Source organism: Oncorhynchus keta, chromosome 28, assembly GCF_023373465.1.
Source record: "Oncorhynchus keta strain PuntledgeMale-10-30-2019 chromosome 28, Oket_V2, whole genome shotgun sequence".
In the NCBI taxonomy this organism is placed as follows: Eukaryota; Metazoa; Chordata; class Actinopteri; order Salmoniformes; family Salmonidae; genus Oncorhynchus; species Oncorhynchus keta.
In genome coordinates, this window is record NC_068448.1 from 12,917,807 (window position 1) to 12,936,960 (window position 19,154).

General features: G+C 46.7%; 1 protein-coding gene across 50 annotated transcripts; it reads right to left on the reverse strand.

Moving 5' to 3' along the window:
* Positions 1-237: 237 nt before the first annotated feature.
* LOC118360660 (ceramide kinase-like) lies at positions 238-19,069 on the reverse strand. Of its 50 annotated transcripts, none has more exons than XM_052484874.1 (16): positions 18,564-19,060; positions 17,315-17,413; positions 16,975-17,112; positions 16,686-16,814; positions 16,377-16,440; positions 16,006-16,145; positions 15,712-15,786; positions 14,379-14,531; positions 8,656-8,761; positions 7,657-7,760; positions 7,229-7,425; positions 5,497-5,798; positions 4,532-5,173; positions 4,003-4,192; positions 2,361-2,398; positions 238-1,828 (listed from the first exon to the last, which is right to left on the reverse strand). In XM_052484874.1, the coding sequence occupies exons 1-13, from the start codon at positions 18,685-18,687 to the stop codon at positions 5,101-5,103; spliced, it is 1,704 nt and encodes a 567-aa protein (XP_052340834.1). In that variant the 5' UTR covers positions 18,688-19,060; the 3' UTR covers positions 238-1,828; positions 2,361-2,398; positions 4,003-4,192; positions 4,532-5,100. The 50 variants fall into 50 exon arrangements, with proteins under 50 accessions (XP_052340834.1, XP_052340833.1, XP_052340830.1 ...); XM_052484873.1 differs by having other exon boundaries at positions 238-1,866; XM_052484870.1 differs by having other exon boundaries at positions 238-1,980.
* Between the last annotated feature and the right edge of the window lie 85 nt (positions 19,070-19,154).

Sequence of the window (19,154 nt, forward strand, 5' to 3'; positions counted from 1 at the left end):
GTACAACGGGTGACGCAAAACAAATGTCCCCAATGACAATAGCTGATTCATAAAATTGCACTGTATGCTTGGATCAACTCTGTCACTGTGGTTTTGAGAAGAGTTTGAGAATGGTCTCAATGTTCAAGAACAACAGGTTTGTCCTACTCTTCTATATTCACGAGATAAAAGTGTGTCTCTTGCTCTCTGTGAGGAAACGTCAGTTCTGTCATAAATAATAAATGTGTAAGCTCAAAATTCTGCAAAATAATAAGGTGTCTGTTTATTATGTGCAACATTTTCATAAATGCAAATCAGTAGCTGAAATAAACATACACATTTACAGGTGAAAATACCATAAGCTACTGACATCAAGTCATATCAAGCTGTATCATTGTTTGTAGAAAATATGATATATTGGGTGTAAAAAAAAAACATTAATTTACATTTACATTTAAGTCATTTAGCAGACGCTCTTATCCAGAGCGACTTACATATTGAGTTGCGCCCCCTTTTCCCTCAGAACCTGCCTCAATTGGTCGGGGCATGGTCTCTACAAGGTGGCTAAAGCGTTCCACAGGGATGCTGGCCCATGTTGACTCCAATGCTTCAAACAGTTGTGTCAAGTTGGCTGGATGTCCTTTGGGTGGTGGACCATTCTTTATACACTCGGGAAACTGCGTGAAAAACACAGCAGCATTGCCGTTCTTGACACAAACCGGTGCGCCTAGGGCCTATCACCAAACCCCGTTCAAAGGCACTGACATCTTTTGTCTTGCCCATTCACCCTCTGAATGGCACACAGACAATCCATGTCTCATTTGTCTCAAGGCTTAAAAAAATCCTTCTTTAACCGGACTCCTCCCCTTCATCTACACTGATTTTAAGTGGATTTAACAAGTGACATCAATAAGGGGATCTTAGCTTTCACCTGGATTCACCTGTCATGAAAAGTGCAGGTGTTCTTAATGTTTTGAACACTCGGTGTACATTCCTTGAATTACCTCAAACCTCCATCTAAAGACTTAACCAAAACATTCCTGAATATTTTGACAAGAGAGAAAGCAGATGAAGTGAAATGGAAGGCTCTTTTGGGTAGTGTGTTTACGTTCAGTCACACCTACTTCCAAAGTCATTCATGACCGTTGACCCACTAACTTGTATGTTGACCCTACTGTTAGTTACAGTAGCCATTTCATCAGGTATGTCAAATGTATGGCTCTGTTGGTTATTCTGTTGATAGTCACAGGTCAGAAAAATAAGTCTTTCCACAGACATCCCACTAACTGATACGTTGTCAATGAGCCTACATGAGGTTCGTACAGTAATACAGCCTTCTTCAATTGTGATACATCTCAGTATCACAGTAAGGCTCCGTTCACTCTATAAAAAAAAATTCCCCAGAGAGAGAGAGCCATTTCATTGGTCCTAGCTGGCAGAATTATTGACTATAATTTTGTTTTCTTTTCTGGCATTATTTTTCTCTGAAAGTAGTGTCGGACCCTACCTCCGCCTCCCTCAGTCAGTAGTGTGAAAGGACCCTACCACCGCCTCCCTCAGTCAGCAGTGTTATCGGACCCTACCTCCGCCTCCCTCAGTCAGTGTTATCGGACCCTACCACCACCTCCCTCAGTCAGTGTGAACGGACCCTACCACGGCCTCCCTCAGTCAATAGTGTGAACGGACCCTACCACGGCCTCCCTCAGTCAATAGTGTGAACGGACCCTACCACCACTTCCCTCAGTCAGTAGTGTGAACGGACCCTACCACCACTTCCCTCAGTCAGTAGTGTGAACGGACCCTACCACCACTTCCCTCAGTCAGTAGTGTGAACGGACCCTACCACGGCCTCCCTCAGTCAGTAGTGTGAACGGACCCTACCACGGCCTCCCTCAGTCAATAGTGTGAACGGACCCTACCACGGCCTCCCTCAGTCAATAGTGTGAACGGACCCTACCACGGCCTCCCTCAGTCAGTAGTGTGAACGGACCCTACCACGGCCTCCCTCAGTCAATAGTGTGAACGGACCCTACCACGGCCTCCCTCAGTCAGTAGTGTGAACGGACCCTACCACGGCCTCCCTCAGTCAATAGTGTGAACGGACCCTACCACGGCCTCCCTCAGTCAGTAGTGTGAACGGACCCTACCACGGCCTCCCTCAGTCAATAGTGTGAACGGACCCTACCACGGCCTCCCTCAGTCAGTAGTGTGAACGGACCCTACCACGACCTCCCTCAGTCAGTAGTGTGAACGGACCCTACCACGGCCTCCCTCAGTCAATAGGGTGAACGGACCCTACCACGGCCTCCCTCAGTCAGTAGTGTGAACGGACCCTACCACGGCCTCCCTCAGTCAGTAGTGTGAACGGACCCTACCACCACTTCCCTCAGTCAGTAGTGTGAACGGACCCTACCACCACCTCCCTCAGTCAGTAGTGTGAACGGACCCTACCACCACTTCCCTCAGTCAATAGTGTGAACGGACCCTACCACCACTTCCCTCAGTCAGTAGTGTGAACGGACCCTACCACCACTTCCCTCAGTCAGTAGTGTGAACGGACCCTACTACCACTTCCCTCAGTCAGTAGTGTGAACGGACCCTACCACGGCCTCCCTCAGTCAATAGGGTGAACGGACCCTACCACGGCCTCCCTCAGTCAATAGGGTGAACGGACCCTACCACGGCCTCCCTCAGTCAGTAGTGTGAACGGACCCTACCACGGCCTCCCTCAGTCAATAGTGTGAACGGACCCTACCACAGCCTCCCTCAGTCAATAGTGTGAACGGACCCTACCACGGCCTCCCTCAGTCAATAGTGTGAACGGACCCTACCACAGCCTCCCTCAGTCAGTAGTGTGAACGGACCCTACCACAGCCTCCCTCAGTCAATAGTGTGAACGGACCCTACCACCACTTCCCTCAGTCAGTAGTGTGAACGGACCCTACCACCACTTCCCTCAGTCAGTAGTGTGAACGGACCCTACCACCACTTCCCTCAGTCAGTAGTGTGAACGGACCCTACCACAGCCTCCCTCAGTCAATAGTGTGAACGGACCCTACCACCACTTCCCTCAGTCAGTAGTGTGAACGGACCCTACCACCACTTCCCTCAGTCAGTAGTGTGAACGGACCCTACCACGGCCTCCCTCAGTCAATAGTGTGAACGGACCCTACCACCACTTCCCTCAGTCAATAGTGTGAACGGACCCTACCACCACTTCCCTCAGTCAATAGTGTGAACGGACCCTACCACAGCCTCCCTCAGTCAATAGTGTGAACAGACCCTACCACGGCCTCCCTCAGTCAATAGTGTGAACGGACCCTACCACGGCCTCCCTCAGTCAGTAGTGTGAACGGACCCTACCACGGCCTCCCTCAGTCAGTAGTGTGAACAGACCCTACCACGGCCTCCCTCAGTCAGTAGTGTGAACGGACCCTACCACGGCCTCCCTCAGTCAGTAGTGTGAACGGACCCTACCACGGCCTCCCTCAGTCAGTAGTGTGAACGGACCCTACCACGGCCTCCCTCAGTCAGTAGTGTGAACGGACCCTACCACGGCCTCCCTCAGTCAGTAGTGTGAACGGACCCTACCACGGCCTCCCTCAGTCAGTAGTGTGAACAGACCCTACCACGGCCTCCCTCAGTCAGTAGTGTGAACGGACCCTACCACCACTCCCTCAGTCAATAGTGTGAACGGACCCTACCACCACTCCCTCAGTCAATAGTGTGAACGGACCCTACCACGGCCTCCCTCAGTCAATAGTGTGAACGGACCCTACCACGGCCTCCCTCAGTCAATAGTGTGAACGGACCCTACCACAATAGTGTGGCACTTCCCTCAGTCAATAGTGTGAACGGACCCTACCACGGCCTCCCTCAGTCAGTAGTGTGAACGGACCCTACCACGGCCTCCCTCAGTCAATAGTGTGAACGGACCCTACCACGGCCTCCCTCAGTCAATAGTGTGAACGGACCCTACCACCACTTCCCTCAGTCAATAGTGTGAACGGACCCTACCACCACCTCCCTCAGTCAATAGTGTGAACGGACCCTACCACCACTTCCCTCAGTCAATAGTGTGAACGGACCCTACCACCACTTCCCTCAGTCAATAGTGTGAACGGACCCTACCACGGCCTCCCTCAGTCAGTAGTGTGAACGGACCCTACCACGGCCTCCCTCAGTCAATAGTGTGAACGGACCCTACCACGGCCTCCCTCAGTCAATAGTGTGAACGGACCCTACCACCCTCCTCAGTCAATAGTGTGAACGGACCCTACCACGGCCTCCCTCAGTCAGTAGTGTGAACGGACCCTACCACGGCCTCCCTCAGTCAGTAGTGTGAACGGACCCTACCACGGCCTCCCTCAGTCAGTAGTGTGAACAGACCCTACCACGGCCTCCCTCAGTCAATAGTGTGAACGGACCCTACCACCACTTCCCTCAGTCAGTAGTGTGAACGGACCCTACCACCACTTCCCTCAGTCAGTAGTGTGAACGGACCCTACCACCACTTCCCTCAGTCAGTAGTGTGAACGGACCCTACCACCACTTCCCTCAGTCAATAGTGTGAACGGACCCTACCACGGCCTCCCTCAGTCAATAGTGTGAACGGACCCTACCACCACTTCCCTCAGTCAGTAGTGTGAACGGACCCTACCATGGCCTCCCTCAGTCAGTAGTGTGAACGGACCCTACCACGGCCTCCCTCAGTCAATAGTGTGAACGGACCCTACCACGGCCTCCCTCAGTCAATAGTGTGAACGGACCCTACCACCACTTCCCTCAGTCAATAGTGTGAACGGACCCTACCACCACTTCCCTCAGTCAGTAGTGTGAACGGACCCTACCATGGCCTCCCTCAGTCAGTAGTGTGAACGGACCCTACCACCACTTCCCTCAGTCAATAGTGTGAACGGACCCTACCATGGCCTCCCTCAGTCAATAGTGTGAACGGACCCTACCACAGCCTCCCTCAGTCAATAGTGTGAACGGACCCTACCACGGCCTCCCTCAGTCAGTAGTGTGAACAGACCCTACCACCACTTCCCTCAGTCAGTAGTGTGAACGGACCCTACCACAGCCTCCCTCAGTCAGTAGTGTGATGGACCCTAACACAGTTCACTTCCTGGTAGGCGTGGCTGATCCATCCTCCATGCCCCGGGCATACAAACGCACCAGCTGACCATGAACCCTGGGAGGAAGGGAAGAATGGAGGGAGGGACAGGACAACAAGGCAAATGAGGACAGGGTAGGAAAATGCAGCATTGACACATCATACTATCATGCTAAGTCTAACTCCTGTGCTGGCTCAAATATTTTATTTCTCCTTTCCAGTACGATTTCAGCAATGATGGTGAATGCATAACCAGGCTAGAGCAGTACAGCTTGGCTCAGCTCAATAGTATGAAAATATTATTAGAGGCTTCAGGTTGGGCCTGAAGCAGAGCACTAAATGTACACTGAAACTCTGTCAGGTAAGTATTGATTTCCATCATGTGATAAGATATCTCTTACCTGCAGAGGATCTCAGTGTGAGGTAGTATTTCTCCGTCACAGTTCCACACAGACACTGAAGGAGGCTTACTGCAGCACAGGCCACACAAGTCTTTCTTCCTCCTGTCATTCGCCATCCCTCGCTCCTCTCCTCTTTCTACCAGGTGATGTTGGGAACCGCTCCGGCTTGTTCTCTCTCCCTCTTCCGCCATCCCTCCACCATTTACTGTCTCCCTCTCTTCATCCTCATCCTCCTTTTCTCCGGGTGGGAGAGAGAAACGTACTGCCTTCACGCGGTGGACATCCACGAAGGGCAGGTCAAACTTAGAAGGGAAGATGCATTAAGTGACTATCAAAAAACTATCAATCAAATACAGTAGCAACTTTTTCCTTTCATCACAAGATGTTTCTTTTAGGCCTTTTAGTGCTGCAGCTAGATGTTACTCCATCAGCAAGTGTTCCTGTCTTTCTCGGACCACAGATATTTCCATACTGTTATGTGGCATGCCAGTCCACATGGTACGATAGCGATCTAACAACCAATATGGCTTCAGAATTTGGCCTATTATCCAGGCTACAGTACTTGTGGAGTTTGTACCTACATAGTCCTAGGTTCAGGTTGGTTAGAATTAAAATGACCTGGCACCAGGTTAGAGTTACCTGGCACCGGGTTAGTTACCTGGCACCGGGTTAGTTACCTGGCACTGGGTTAGTTACCTGGCACTGGGTTAGTTACCTGGCACCGGGTTAGTTACCTGGCACTGGGTTAGTTACCTGGCACCGGGTTAGGGTTACCTGGCACTGGGTTAGTTACCTGGCACTGGGTTAGTTACCTGGCACCGGGTTAGGGATACCTGGCACTGGGTTAGTTACCTGTCACCGGGTTAGGGATACCTGGCACTGGGTTAGTTACCTGGCACTGGGTTAGTTACCTGGCACTGGGTTAGTTACCTGGCACTGGGTTAGGGTTACCTGGCACTGGGTTAGGGTTACCTGGCACTGGGTTAGGGTTACCTGGCACTGGGTTAGGGTTACCTGGCACTGGGTTAGGGTTACCTGGCACTGGGTTAGGTTACCTGGCACTGGGTTAGAGTTACCTGGCACTGGGTTAGAGTTACCTGGCACTGGGTTAGAGTTACCTGGCACTGGGTTAGGGTTACCTGGCACTGGGTTAGGGTTACCTGGCACTGGGTTAGGGTTACCTGGCACTGGGTTAGTTACCTGGCACTAGGTTAGAGTTACCTGGCACTGGGTTAGAGTTACCTGGCACTGGGTTAGGGTTACCTGGCACTGGGTTAGGGTTACCTGGCACTGGGTTAGGGTTACCTGGCACTGGGTTAGGGTTACCTGGCACTGGGTTAGTTACCTGGCACTGGGTTAGTTACCTGGCACTGGGTTGGTTACCACTGGGTTAGGGTTACCTGGCACTGGGTTAGGGTTACCTGGCACTGGGTTAGGGTTACCTGGCACTGGGTTAGGGTTACCTGGCACTGGGTTAGGGTTACCTGGCACTGGGTTAGGGTTACCTGGCACTGGGTTAGGGTTACCTGGCACTGGGTTAGGGTTACCTGGCACTGGGTTAGGGTTACCTGGCACTGGGTTAGGGTTACCTGGCACACTGGGTTAGGGTTACCTGGCACTGGGTTAGGGTTACCTGGCACTGGGTTAGTTACCTGGCACTGGGTTAGTTACCTGGCACCGGGTTAGTGTTACCTGGCACTGGGTTAGTTACCTGGCACTGGGTTAGGGTTACCTGGTCCTGTGTGCTGGTGTGTCTGTGTAGGAAGGTGAGGAACCCTAGGGGATGTGTGTCCCGTACAATGATGAGGTCACCTGTCCCATCGGCCAGATGTGCTGAGGGGGACAGGCCCAGGGGACTGCGAGGACAGGAGCTGGACATACAGGTGAGGGACACAGCCTTGAACCGGCCCTCCACACTCACCCAATCACCTGCAGCACGAGGCAGAGAGAGCAGAGGAAGTTCTGTGACCGACCAGCATGTTCTCCTGCATGCCACAATAGTTAGCCCACTGATCTAAAGCCCAGTCTTTAACTCTAGGAGCTAACATAAGTCTTCCAGTCTCAGGCAAAGTTACTCTTCACCCAAGCGCGGTTCATGGAATTGCGGTACATAGGATGTGTATAGACTTTTGCATAGATTGCGAGTTTTTATAGACTTACCCTCTGAGTCGCTGCTGAACTGCCTGAAGTGGGAGATGTAGTTGGAACTAGCATCTGGAGAGTGGGGGAACAGTCTCTCTGTGCTCTTAGAACACACACTGCACCTGGAACACCGCACACACACACACACACATTACCAATGATTGCTCTTTTTTTTACAAGTGACATAGGTATAGCATACTGATACATTCCAGTGTTGTACCAACAGCACCTGTTCCTGATACACATGTGAATGGAATGCATGGCTATCGTCATCTTACTCTCCCTCACAGACCCTTGGGCTGGCTATCGATCACAGACTAAAGACAGGTACAGTCTTTCAAAGATACCGGTGTCCTTTTATATGTAGCATCTCCCAGTTCCTTAGCCTCCCTTACAGACCGGGGGGCAGTTCTTAGTCATTTCACACTAAATAGATTGGGTACAGTCTTTCACCCGGGTAGGCTACAGTCTGCTTTCACAGACCAGGAGGTGCTGTCTCTCCTTTCGTCCAGATCAGGTTGCCCTAGGTTGGCATGGAATCCGCCCTCCTTAAGGTACAGGACTACACCCGACACCTGGGTCTCTGTTGCAGGAGGAAGTGACTGAGGCTGAGGTTCTTCCCCAGGGGAAATTTAGGTCATGTCACTATAGCCTCCTGATGACGTAAAGTAGCCAGAACACTTTCTCCCAATGGAAAAGTTGAGGTGATGATATCTAGGGCAACTGTTCCTATCAGGTCCTTACATTTGAGACAGGTAAATGGTATCAGAAGTCCCTCTGTTAGCTTCAGTGAGTTGTTAATGCTAAACTTATCAAAATGTGGTTAAGAACACACTCTGTCAATCACAACATTTAGAGGAGCATGTGCTAGTACATATGTATTAGTTCCTCTCTGTAACAAGGAAAGAGGAGGACCATCCTTCTTTTCTTCCCTGGGTAAGCCTTGTTTTGGATCAGTGTACCAGGCAGTGAGTGAGCGTTTTTATTCTCTGAGAAATATATATAGTTAGTTGCTACCCAGAGAGGCAGCGTGTGTTGTCCCTGGGGTTGGAGAGCTGGGGGTCTGCTGGTAGGTACTGAACTAGGCCTGCATAGCTCCTGTTACTCAGGTACACCATAGCACCTGGGGGAAGAGAGGGCGGGAGAGGGTTAGCAACCATCCTACAGATGTATGATCATACTTTGAGCCAATTTGCTTCACCAGGAAAATAATCCTGCAGCAACAGGAAATGTTCATTGTTATGTGGATTATAATTAATTTACATTTTTGTAGGGGCTAATACATTTTTTCAGAAGGGAAAATAAAATCATGAAATGTCAAAGTGGAAATTACAAACTTCAGAAGCTACAAGTTTAAAGTTCTCTTGCAACAGGGTGTACAAATTAAGATCCTACATCTGTATGGCTCTGATTCATACTGTAAACACAGAGAAACTCTATCCTCACTACCTCTCACTCTAACTGGTAAGCAACACTATATATGAATGTTCTGTCATTATGCACGTTGTCATTATAGACATGATTTACTTCTTAGAGCTTGTGATATGTAGTGAGTGACACAACGGTGTGTCACCCAGGTCCAAGTCATCCAGGTCCTGAGGCAGCAAAGCCTCCCCACACCATCCTATCACCATGCTGACCATTGGTATGAGGTTTTTACTGTGGAATGCAGTGTTTGGTTTTTGCCAGACATAATGGGACCCATTTCATCCAAGTTTGCCAAAAAGCACCTGGCTGATCAGCAAGACTCCTGGAAGAATGTTCTATGGACAGATGAGTCAAAAGTATAACTTTTTGGACTACATGGATCCCATTATGCCTGGCGAAAACCACACACTGCATTCCACAGTAAGACCCTTATACCAACAGTCAAGCATGGTGGTGGTAGTGTGATGGGGATGCTTTTCAGCCTCACCTGGATGACTGAGAGGGGGAAAATACTTTTTCACAGATCTCTAGATATATATGTAGCTATATACAGTACCAGTCAAAACGTGGATGTTCTACATTGTAGAATAATAATAAAGACATTAAAACTATGAAATAACACAGGATCATGTAGTAACCAAAAAAGTTAAACAAATCAAAATAGATTTTAGATTTTAGATTCTTCAAAGTAGCCAACCTTTGCCTGGACAGCTTTGCACACTCTTGGCATTCTCTCAACCAGCTTCACCTGGAATGTTTTTCCAACAGTCTTGAAGCAGTTCCCACATATGCTGACCACTTGTTGGCTACTTTTCCTTCAATGTACGGTCCAACTCATCCCAAACCATCTCAATTGGGTTGAGGTCAGGTCATCTGATAAAGCACTCATCACTCTCCTTCTTGGTCAAATAGCACTTACACAGCCTGGAAGTGTGTTGGGTCATTGTGCTGTTGAAAAACAAATGATAGTCCCACTAAGTGCAAAACAGATGGAATGGTGTATTGCTGCAGAATGCTGTGGTAGCCATGCTGGTTAATTGAGCCTTGAATTCTAAATTAATCACCAACAGTGTCACCAGCAAAGCATCCCCACACCATCACACCACCCCCTCCATGCTTCACGGTGGGAACCACACTGGTGGAGATCATCTGTTCACCTACTCTGCATATCACAAAGATAAGGCGATTGGAACCAAACATCTCAAATTTGGACATATCAGACCAAAGGCCAGATTTCCACCGGTCTAATGTCCATTGCTCGTGTTTCTTGGCCCAAAGCAAGTATTCTTATTGGTGTCCTTTTCGTTGTGGTTTCTTTGCAGCAATTTGACCATGAAGGACTGATTCACACAGTTTCCTCTGAACAGTTGATGTTGAGATGTGTGTTACTTGAACTCTTATGAAGCATTTATTTGGGCAGCAATTTCTGAGGCTGGTAACTAATGAACTTATCCTCTGCAGCAGAGGTAACTCTGTGTCTTCCTTTCCTGTGGAGGTCCTCATGAGAGCCAGTTCATCATAGAGCTTGATGGTTTTTGCGACTGCACTTGAAGAAACTTCTTGAAATTTTCAAGATTGACTGACCTTCATGTCTTTCTTTCTCTTTGCTTTTTTGAGCTGTTCTTGCTATAATTTGGATTTGGTCTTATACCAAATAAGGCTTTCTTCTGTATACCACCCCTACTATGTCACAACACAACTGATTGTCTCAAATGCATGAAGAAGAAAATAAAGTCCACAAATTCACTTTTAACAAGTTACACCTGTTAATTGAAAAGCATTCCATGTGACTACCTCATGAAGCTACTACATGATTCCATATGTGTTATTTCATAGCTTTGATGTCTTCACTATTATTCTACAATGTAGAAAATAATAACAATTGTAAGAAACTTGGAATAAGTAGGTTCGTCCAAACTTTTGACTGGTACTGTGTATATACAGTGCATTTGGAAAATATTCAGAACTGCTGACATTTTCCACATTTTGTTACGTTACAAGCCTTATTCTAAAATGGATTAAATCGTTTTTTCCCTCATCGATCTACACATAATCCCTCATAATGACAAAGCAAAAAAAATGCAATATCATATTTACAAAAGTAGTCAGACCCTTTACTCAGTACTTTGTTGAAGCACCTTTGGCAATTATTACAAGTCTTCTTGGATATGACGCTGCAAGCTTGGCACATCTGTATTTGGGGAGTTTCTCCCATTCTTCTCTGCAGAGCCTCTCAAACTCTGTCAGGTTGGATGGGGAGCGTCGCTGCACAGCTATTTTCAGGTCTCTTCAGAGATGTTCGATTGAGTTCAAGTCCGGGCTCTGGCTGGGCCACTCAAGGACATTCAAAGACTTGTCACGAAGTCACTACTGCGTTGTCTTGGTTGTGTGCTTAGGGTTGTTGTCCTGTTGGAAGGAGAACCTTCTCCCCAGTCTGAGGTCCTGAGCGCTTGGAGCAGGTTTTCATCAAGGATCTCTATGTACTTTGTTCAGTTCATATTTCCCTTGATCCTGAGTAAACTCCCAGTTCAGCTAGCGGGAAATAGCGGGAAATAAACTACACTGGAAAGATAGAACAGCACACTGCGATAAGACGAGAGGGGGTGGTCTGTGAATATTTGTAAACAACAGCTCATGCACGAAATCTAAAGAAGTCTCTAGATTTTGCTCGTCTAATGTAGAGTATATTGTGATAAATTGCAGGCTACTACTTGCCTAGAGAGTTTTCAGGTATACTTTTATTTATTTTATTTTATTTATTTGTATTTATTTACCACCACAGATGCTGGCACTAAGACCTCAGTCAGGTGTATAAGGAAATAAGCAAACAGGAAACCATTCACCCAGAGGCGGCGCCCCTAGTGGCCGGAAACTTTTAATGCCTGGAAACTTACATCAGTTCTACCAAATTTCTATCAACATGTTAAATGTGCAATCATAAGGGACAAAAATTCTAGAGCACCTGTACTCCGCACACAGTGACGCGTACAGAGCTCTCCATCACCCTCCATTTGGTAAATCCGACCACAACTCTATCCACCTGAATCCTGCTTACAAGCAAAAATGAAAGCAGGAATCACCAGTGACTCGGTCTACAAAAAAGTGGTCAGATGAAGCAGATGCTACACTACAGGACTGTTTTGCTATCACAGACTGGAACATGTTCCAGGATTCTTCCGATGGCATTGAGGAGTACACCACATCAGTCACTGGCTTTATTAATAAGTGCATCGAGGACGTTGTCCCCACAGTGACTGTACGTACATACCCCAACCAGAAGCCATGGATTACAGGCAACATTCGCACTGAGCTAAAGGGTAGAGCTGCCGCTTTCAAGGTGCGGGACTCTAACCCGGAAGCTTACAAGAAATCCTGCTCTGCCCTGCGACGTCCATCAAACAGGCAAAGCGTCAATACAGGGCTAAGGTTGAATCATACTACACCGGCTCCGATACTCATCTTATGTGGTAGTGCCTGCAAACCATTACAGACTACAACGGGAAGCACAGCCGCAAGCTGCCCAGTGACACGAGCCTACCAGACGAGCTAAATCACTTCTATGCTCGCTTCGAGGCAAGCAACACTGAGGCATGCATGAGAGCATCAGCTGTTCCGGACGACTGTGTGATCACGCTCTCCGTAACCAATGTGAGTAAGACCTTTAAACAGGTCAAAATTCACAAGGCTGCAGGGCCAGACGGATTACCAGGACGTGTACTCCGGGCATGTGCTGACCAACTGGCAGGTGTCTTCACTGACATTTTCAACATGTCCCTGATTGAGTCTGTAATACCAACATGTTTCAAGCAGACCACCATAGTCCCTGTGCCCAAGAACAAAGGAAACCTGCCTAAATGACTACAGACCTGTAGCACTCACGTCCGTAGCCATGAAGTGCTTTGAAAGGATGGAAATGGCTCACATCAACACCATTATCCCAGATACCCTAGACCCACTCCAATTTACATACTGCACCAACAGATCCATAGAAGATGCCATCTTTATTTCACTCCACACTGCCCTTTCCCACCTGGACAAAAGGAACACTGATGTGAGAATGCTATTCATTGACTACAGCTCAGCGTTCAACACCATAGTACCCCCAAAGCTCATCACTAAGCTAAGGATCCTGGGACTAAACACCTCCCTCTGCAACTGGATCCTGGACTTCCTGACAGGCCGCCCCCAGGCGGTGAGGGGAGGTAGCAACACATCTAGACGACACAACAGTGGTAGGCCTAATCACTGACAACGACGAGACAGCCTATAGGGAGGAGGTCAGAGACCTGGCCGGGTGGTGCCAGAAAAACAACTTATACTTCAACGTAACCAAGACTAAGAAGATGATTGTGGACTGCAGGAAAAGGAGGACATGCCCCCATTATCATCGACGGGGCTGTAGTGGAGCAGGTTGAGAGCTTCAAGTTCCTTGGTATCCAGATCACCAACAAACTAGAATGGTCCAAACACACCAAGACAGTCAAAGCCTCTTACCACCACTCTTGGCATGGATCTGGAGATCCTCAAAAGGTTCTACAGCTGCAACATCGAGAGCATCGTGACTGGTTCCATCACTGCCTGGTACAGCAATTGCTCGGCCTCCGACCGCAAGGCACTACAGAGGGTAGTGCGTACGGCCCATTACATCACTGGGGCTAAGCTGCCTGCCATCCAGGACCTCTACACCTGGCGGTGTCAGAGGAAGGCCCTAAAAATTGTCAAAGAGCCCAGCCAACCCAGTCATAGACTGTTCTCTCTACTACCACATGGCAAGTGGTACCGGAGTGCCAAGTCCAGGACAAAAAGGCTTCTCAACAGTTTTTACCCTCAAGCCATAAGACTCCTGAACAGGTAATCAAATGGCTACCCGGACTATTTGCATTGTGTGCCCCCCCCAGCCCCTCTTTTATGCTGCTGCTACTCTCTGTTTATCGTTTATGCATAGTCACTTTAACTATACATTCATGTACATGAGTACATGGCTACTTTTGAAGAATCTCAAATCTAAAATATATTTTTATTTGTTTAACACATTTTTGGTTACTACATGATTCCATCCATGTGTTATTTCATAGTTTTGATGTCTTCACTATTATTCTACAATATAGTAAATGTAGTAATAAAAAAATAATAAGAAAAACCCTTGAATGAGTAGCTGTGTCCAAATTTTTGACTGGTACTGCAATATTAGACCATGTGAAGCTGATGGTACTCAGCATCGCCTCATACATAGTGACTGCATCACATTATGCCAATAATCACAATAATGCACACCTTCTCGTCTATGATTGCTTGAATTTTTCGTTCCATACCTGAATAGTCATATCGGAGAGGCCCCATCCAGCGGTGTCTCTCACTTTCAGCCAGCACGTCTCCATAGAACCCGTATCCTACCAGAGACACAGAGTAACGCACCAGAGACGAGCGGTGGTGGACAGAACACACGTCCAGAGGCTGAGAGTCTCCTGAGTTGTCGGAATGTGGAGGACATGGTAGATCATGATTTAGATCATGATTTTGAATATTGACATTAACGTCACAATTCTGCCCTTGTTAAATAATGATGCTGCTTATGACTAAAGTTGCTGCTTGTGGCTTCTCTAAAGTGATGCTTTTCACATCTTATGCAGTGTGACTAACAGGAGCAATTAAGGTTAAGTACCTTGCTTATGGGCACATCGATAGATTTTTCAACTAGTCTGCTCAGGGACTCGAACCTGCAACCTCCCGGTGACTTAAATTTTTCTATTTCACCTTTATTTAACCAGGTAAGCTAGTTGAGAACAAGTTCTCATTTACAACTGTGACCTGGCCAAGATAAAGCAAAGTAGTGCGACAGAAACAACAACACAGAGTTACATATGAAATAAACAAGTGTACAGTCAATAACACAATAGAAAAAAAAAAGTCTATATACAGTCTGTGCAAATGGCATGAGGTGGTAAGGCAATAAATAGGCCATAGTAGAAAAGTAATTACAATTTAGCAGATTAACACTGGAGTGATAGATGAGCAGATGATGATCCGATGATGGTGTGTAAGTAGTGATACTGGTGTGCAAAAGAGCAGCAAAGTAAATAAAAACAATATGGGGATGAGGTAGGTAGATTGGGTGGGCTATTTACAGATGGACTATGTACAGCTGCAGCGATCGGTTAGCTGCTCAGATAGCTGATGTTTAAAGTTAGTGAGGGAAATGTAAGTCTCCAGCAATTTTTTTTTTCAATTCGTTCCAGTCACTGGCAGCAGAGAACTGGAAGGAAAGGCGGCCAAAGGAGGTGTTGGCTTTGGGGATGACCAATGAAATATACCTGCTGGAGCGCATGCTACGGGTGGGTGTTGTTATCATGACCAGTGAGCTGAGATAAGGCAGAGCTTTACCTAGCATATACTTATAGATGACCTGTAGCCAGTGGGTCGGGCGACGAATATGTAGCAAGGGCCAGCCGACTTGACCATACAGGTCGCAGTGGTGGGTGGTATACTGGCTCAATGAGTAAACGCTATGCTACCTGCTTCCTCAGTGGCTAAAGATATTGGCTAAATATGAGTTTAAGCTACACAAGATAACAAAGTCAAGTATAATGTAATCTAAAATGTGTTATTTGTTATTAAATGTGTTTTTCATCTATATTCATGTCTCACCCATGATAATGTGCAGTGCAGAGGTCACTGGGTCATTGACTCCCACAGTGGCAAAACACACGCAGTCTGTGGAGCCTGAGGAGAGAACACACAGACTCATATCAGTCTCATATCAGATGCAACTAACTATATAGTCATGGTGAATCTTTAAGTCTTTTCTCGATTCCTTGTCTCCTCCCTCCTCAAAATGTCAGAAGGGCGCGAAGAGCACATCAGGGAACGTTCACTTTCTTTGCGGAAGGACTTCTGAGATCAACCAAATGCATTTAATTCTTTATCAATGATGTCTCTCACCTGCAGGAATGATGCCAATGTGAAGGTCACATGACTGTAGGGAGGGGTCATGCTCCGATAGCCCCGCCTCCTGCTGTGTTCGGCTAATCACACCGTGCAGCAGCTCACTGAACATTCCATCCCCGCCCACACATACCACACTGAGGTAGGAACAAACATAAACAAACAGTGATGTGGTGAAACCCAATCCCAGGCTAAACCTGAAATGTAATGCACTACTCAATATATAGTGCACTTCTTTTGAACAGAGTCCTAAGGGCCTTACTACTTTTGACCAGAGCCCTCATCAAAAGGGGTGAATAGGATAGCATTTCGTGATTGGCTGCCATAGTGTTGCTGTTAACATGACAACATTGAAATGTCTGACATACCCATCGAAACCAGTCAGGTCTTTCTTCAGTATGTGGTCTCTCGCCTGGTTGGCCCGCTCTGTCACTGAATGACAAAAACAAAGCAGAATTTGTTTTACTATTAGAAATACAGCAATATACAATGTTATAATACGGCAATAGACCATGTTATTATATAGCAATAGACCATGTAATTATGAGCATAATCACCACACAATGATAATTAGCCTGCTACTGACAAACCCCGAAACCAACTTAACTACCAGTTCTATCGGTTTGTCAATAAGTCACAGGCTTTTCTGCATCACTATTGTTTTACACGGGTCTCACCAACAACATGAGAGCTGACCCCTGCCAGCTCAAATAGTGGGGCCACTAGAGAGTGATAGATCTCCCTCCCTTGTTTCTTTCCTCCGAACGGGTTGATGAACACCAACAGCCTGTGAGGACGAGAGGGGCCTGAGAGAGGAGAGGAGGATAGACCGATCAAAAGAAGAGTGGAGACAGTGGATCCATGGAAAACAACAGATGGGGGGGGGGGGTTAGAATTGCACTAACAGGATAAATACATTTAATCTTATCATAAATCTTATCTCAGGACAAGTGAAGTTATCCTTACTGTGTGTTTTGAGGGCAATCCTCAGCTGGGTCATCCACTGGTCTCTGAGGTCCCTGCTGGGACAGCTGAACTGGGTCCTGCCCAGGCGCCATAGCAACCCATAGGAACTACCGTTGCTGCTACGCTTCACATAGAACACTGCAAAACAGGACACAGGGAGGGAGGGAGGGAGGGAGGGAGGGAGGGAGGGAAGGGGAGAGAAGGAGGGAGGGAGGGACACCAGGAAATTGCTTTTGTTTGATTTTGTGTTGTGTCTAATCTCGGCTCCCAGAACTAAATCTCTTGCTGTGTCTGTTACCAGAGACTGTGTGCCTGACCTTGGGGCAGTAACATAACTCACCTGTGAAGTCTCTGTCTGTGTCTTCAGAAACTGACCTCTGGGGCAGAACCTCCACATGCCCCTCCTCCACAGCAACAATCTCCAACACTGGTACTGAAACTAGGATCCCACAGGCACAGTATGACATTGAAACTTGTATTACATAAGCCCTGCTTATACCTGGTGATAACATGCGTCCGTTGCCCTGATCTTGTCCACATTCTGATTGCGCTCACATTTTTAGACAGACGTAGATGATTAAAAGACACACTGTGATCTGATCTTCCTTACCACCTCCAGAGGTAGTCAGGCACACATTTTGTCTGGATATCAATCAACAGATTGCATACAGGGAGGAACCATCTAATATGGTCACAATGCGGACACAGTGGACATGTAAGAGACACATTTTAATACAATGTGTAGATGCGACAAACCTTAGTCAGATAGTGATTGGGTCATATTGATCCGCTCACCAAACTCACATGTTATAGCAAGGTGTTAACGAGGCTACACGCACACACAAACTGGTAAATATTTTGCTTATATTGAGCTCATGTGGCTATTAATTAAAGGACACATTGGATAGTGTGTGTGTGTGTGTGTGTGTGTGTGTGTGTGTGTGTGTGTGTGTGTGTGTGTGTGTGTGTGTGTGTGTGTGTGTGTGTGTGTGTGTGTGTGTGTGTGTGTGTGTGTGTGTGTGTGTGTGTGTGTGTTTTCTAGTGTTTCATGTTGGTGCTGTATAACTTGTTGTTCACCTTTACAGGAAAAGGGACATTCTTCATGAGTGAAATACAGAGTACCTATAATATTTTATTTTTTTATACCAATTTCTCTGAAACACACACTAATTGCTAGCCTACTAATTTTACAGAATGGATAGAATTTCAATTCATTTTACCACTAGCATGTAGCCTATTTACATCAGTTTCCACTTACATGCCGTCTCCAAGACAGGTTTGGTGACTTTCTATTAGTGGTACATAGCACACATTCACTCTACTCAAAACAACATGCTGCGTGATGCCAGTGTGATAGAAGGATTACCATATGAGGCTAGTCAAGTCTTCTTTTTATTTACTCTATTCTAAGAGTGAATGAGATTGTTATGCAGTTATTTCTAGGCAACCTAAGATAAAATCCTATCTAAATCCTATATGAGCCTACATTAAAGTGTATTTAAAAGTAATGTATATAATGAAATGTCTACAATTAGAATGAGATGCCATGCACGACGAAAGTGATGGATAAAATTATACAAAGAACTCACCGGTCTTGTCACGGTTCTTCTTATCGAGCCCAGTCCAGTTGAGGTGCCATTCGGTAAGGGCTGCCCGGTAACGTTTCTTACCGACCCATAGACTGGACTCCAACTGTACTAGATCTACATCCATACTATGTGTATCTCTACAAACGTCTATAGTATAGATAGACAGGATTGTAGTTCTCTATCACTATCACAGAAGAATGTAGGCAACCGAAGAACAATTTATTTTAGAAATGATTCAAATAATTCAATATTACCGCATATTAAAATTATACACTCTCCAGATACAAGCTCCACTCTTAAAACAATATCTCAAAGTGTTGTTTAAATACCACAAAGGTCTGATAAGATTAATGAGAAACTTTTTTGTATCTGTAAAGTCCCTGTCTTTAGGTTGACGCGCTTGTCAGTGACAGACTTCATCTCTAAAAATATTTTGGTTTCCTTTATATCCCTCTCCCACCTGTCGTTAACATTTGCATGCTACTCTCTGATTGGCTGCTACTACCCACGTTGCAGGTAATTAGCATAAGATCCTGTCATGCCAAAATATTGGATTCCTTTGACTCTTTGAACTGCTCTGTCTGAAATATC

What these genes read in the sequence shown, in the direction of transcription:
- LOC118360660 (XM_052484842.1), bottom strand. Translation starts at nt 18,687, where the DNA reads ATGGATGTAGATCTAGTACAGTTGGAGTCCAGTCTATGGGTCGGTAAG. An exon ending in GAAGAACCGTGACAAGACCG is followed by an intron (nt 17,414 to 18,563) that starts GTGAGTTCTTTG and finishes GTGGGATCCTAG; the next exon opens with TTTCAGTACCAGTGTTGGAG. An exon ending in CACACTGAGATCCTCTGCAG is followed by an intron (nt 5,174 to 5,496) that starts GTAAGAGATATC and finishes CCTTCCTCCCAG; the next exon opens with GGTTCATGGTCAGCTGGTGC.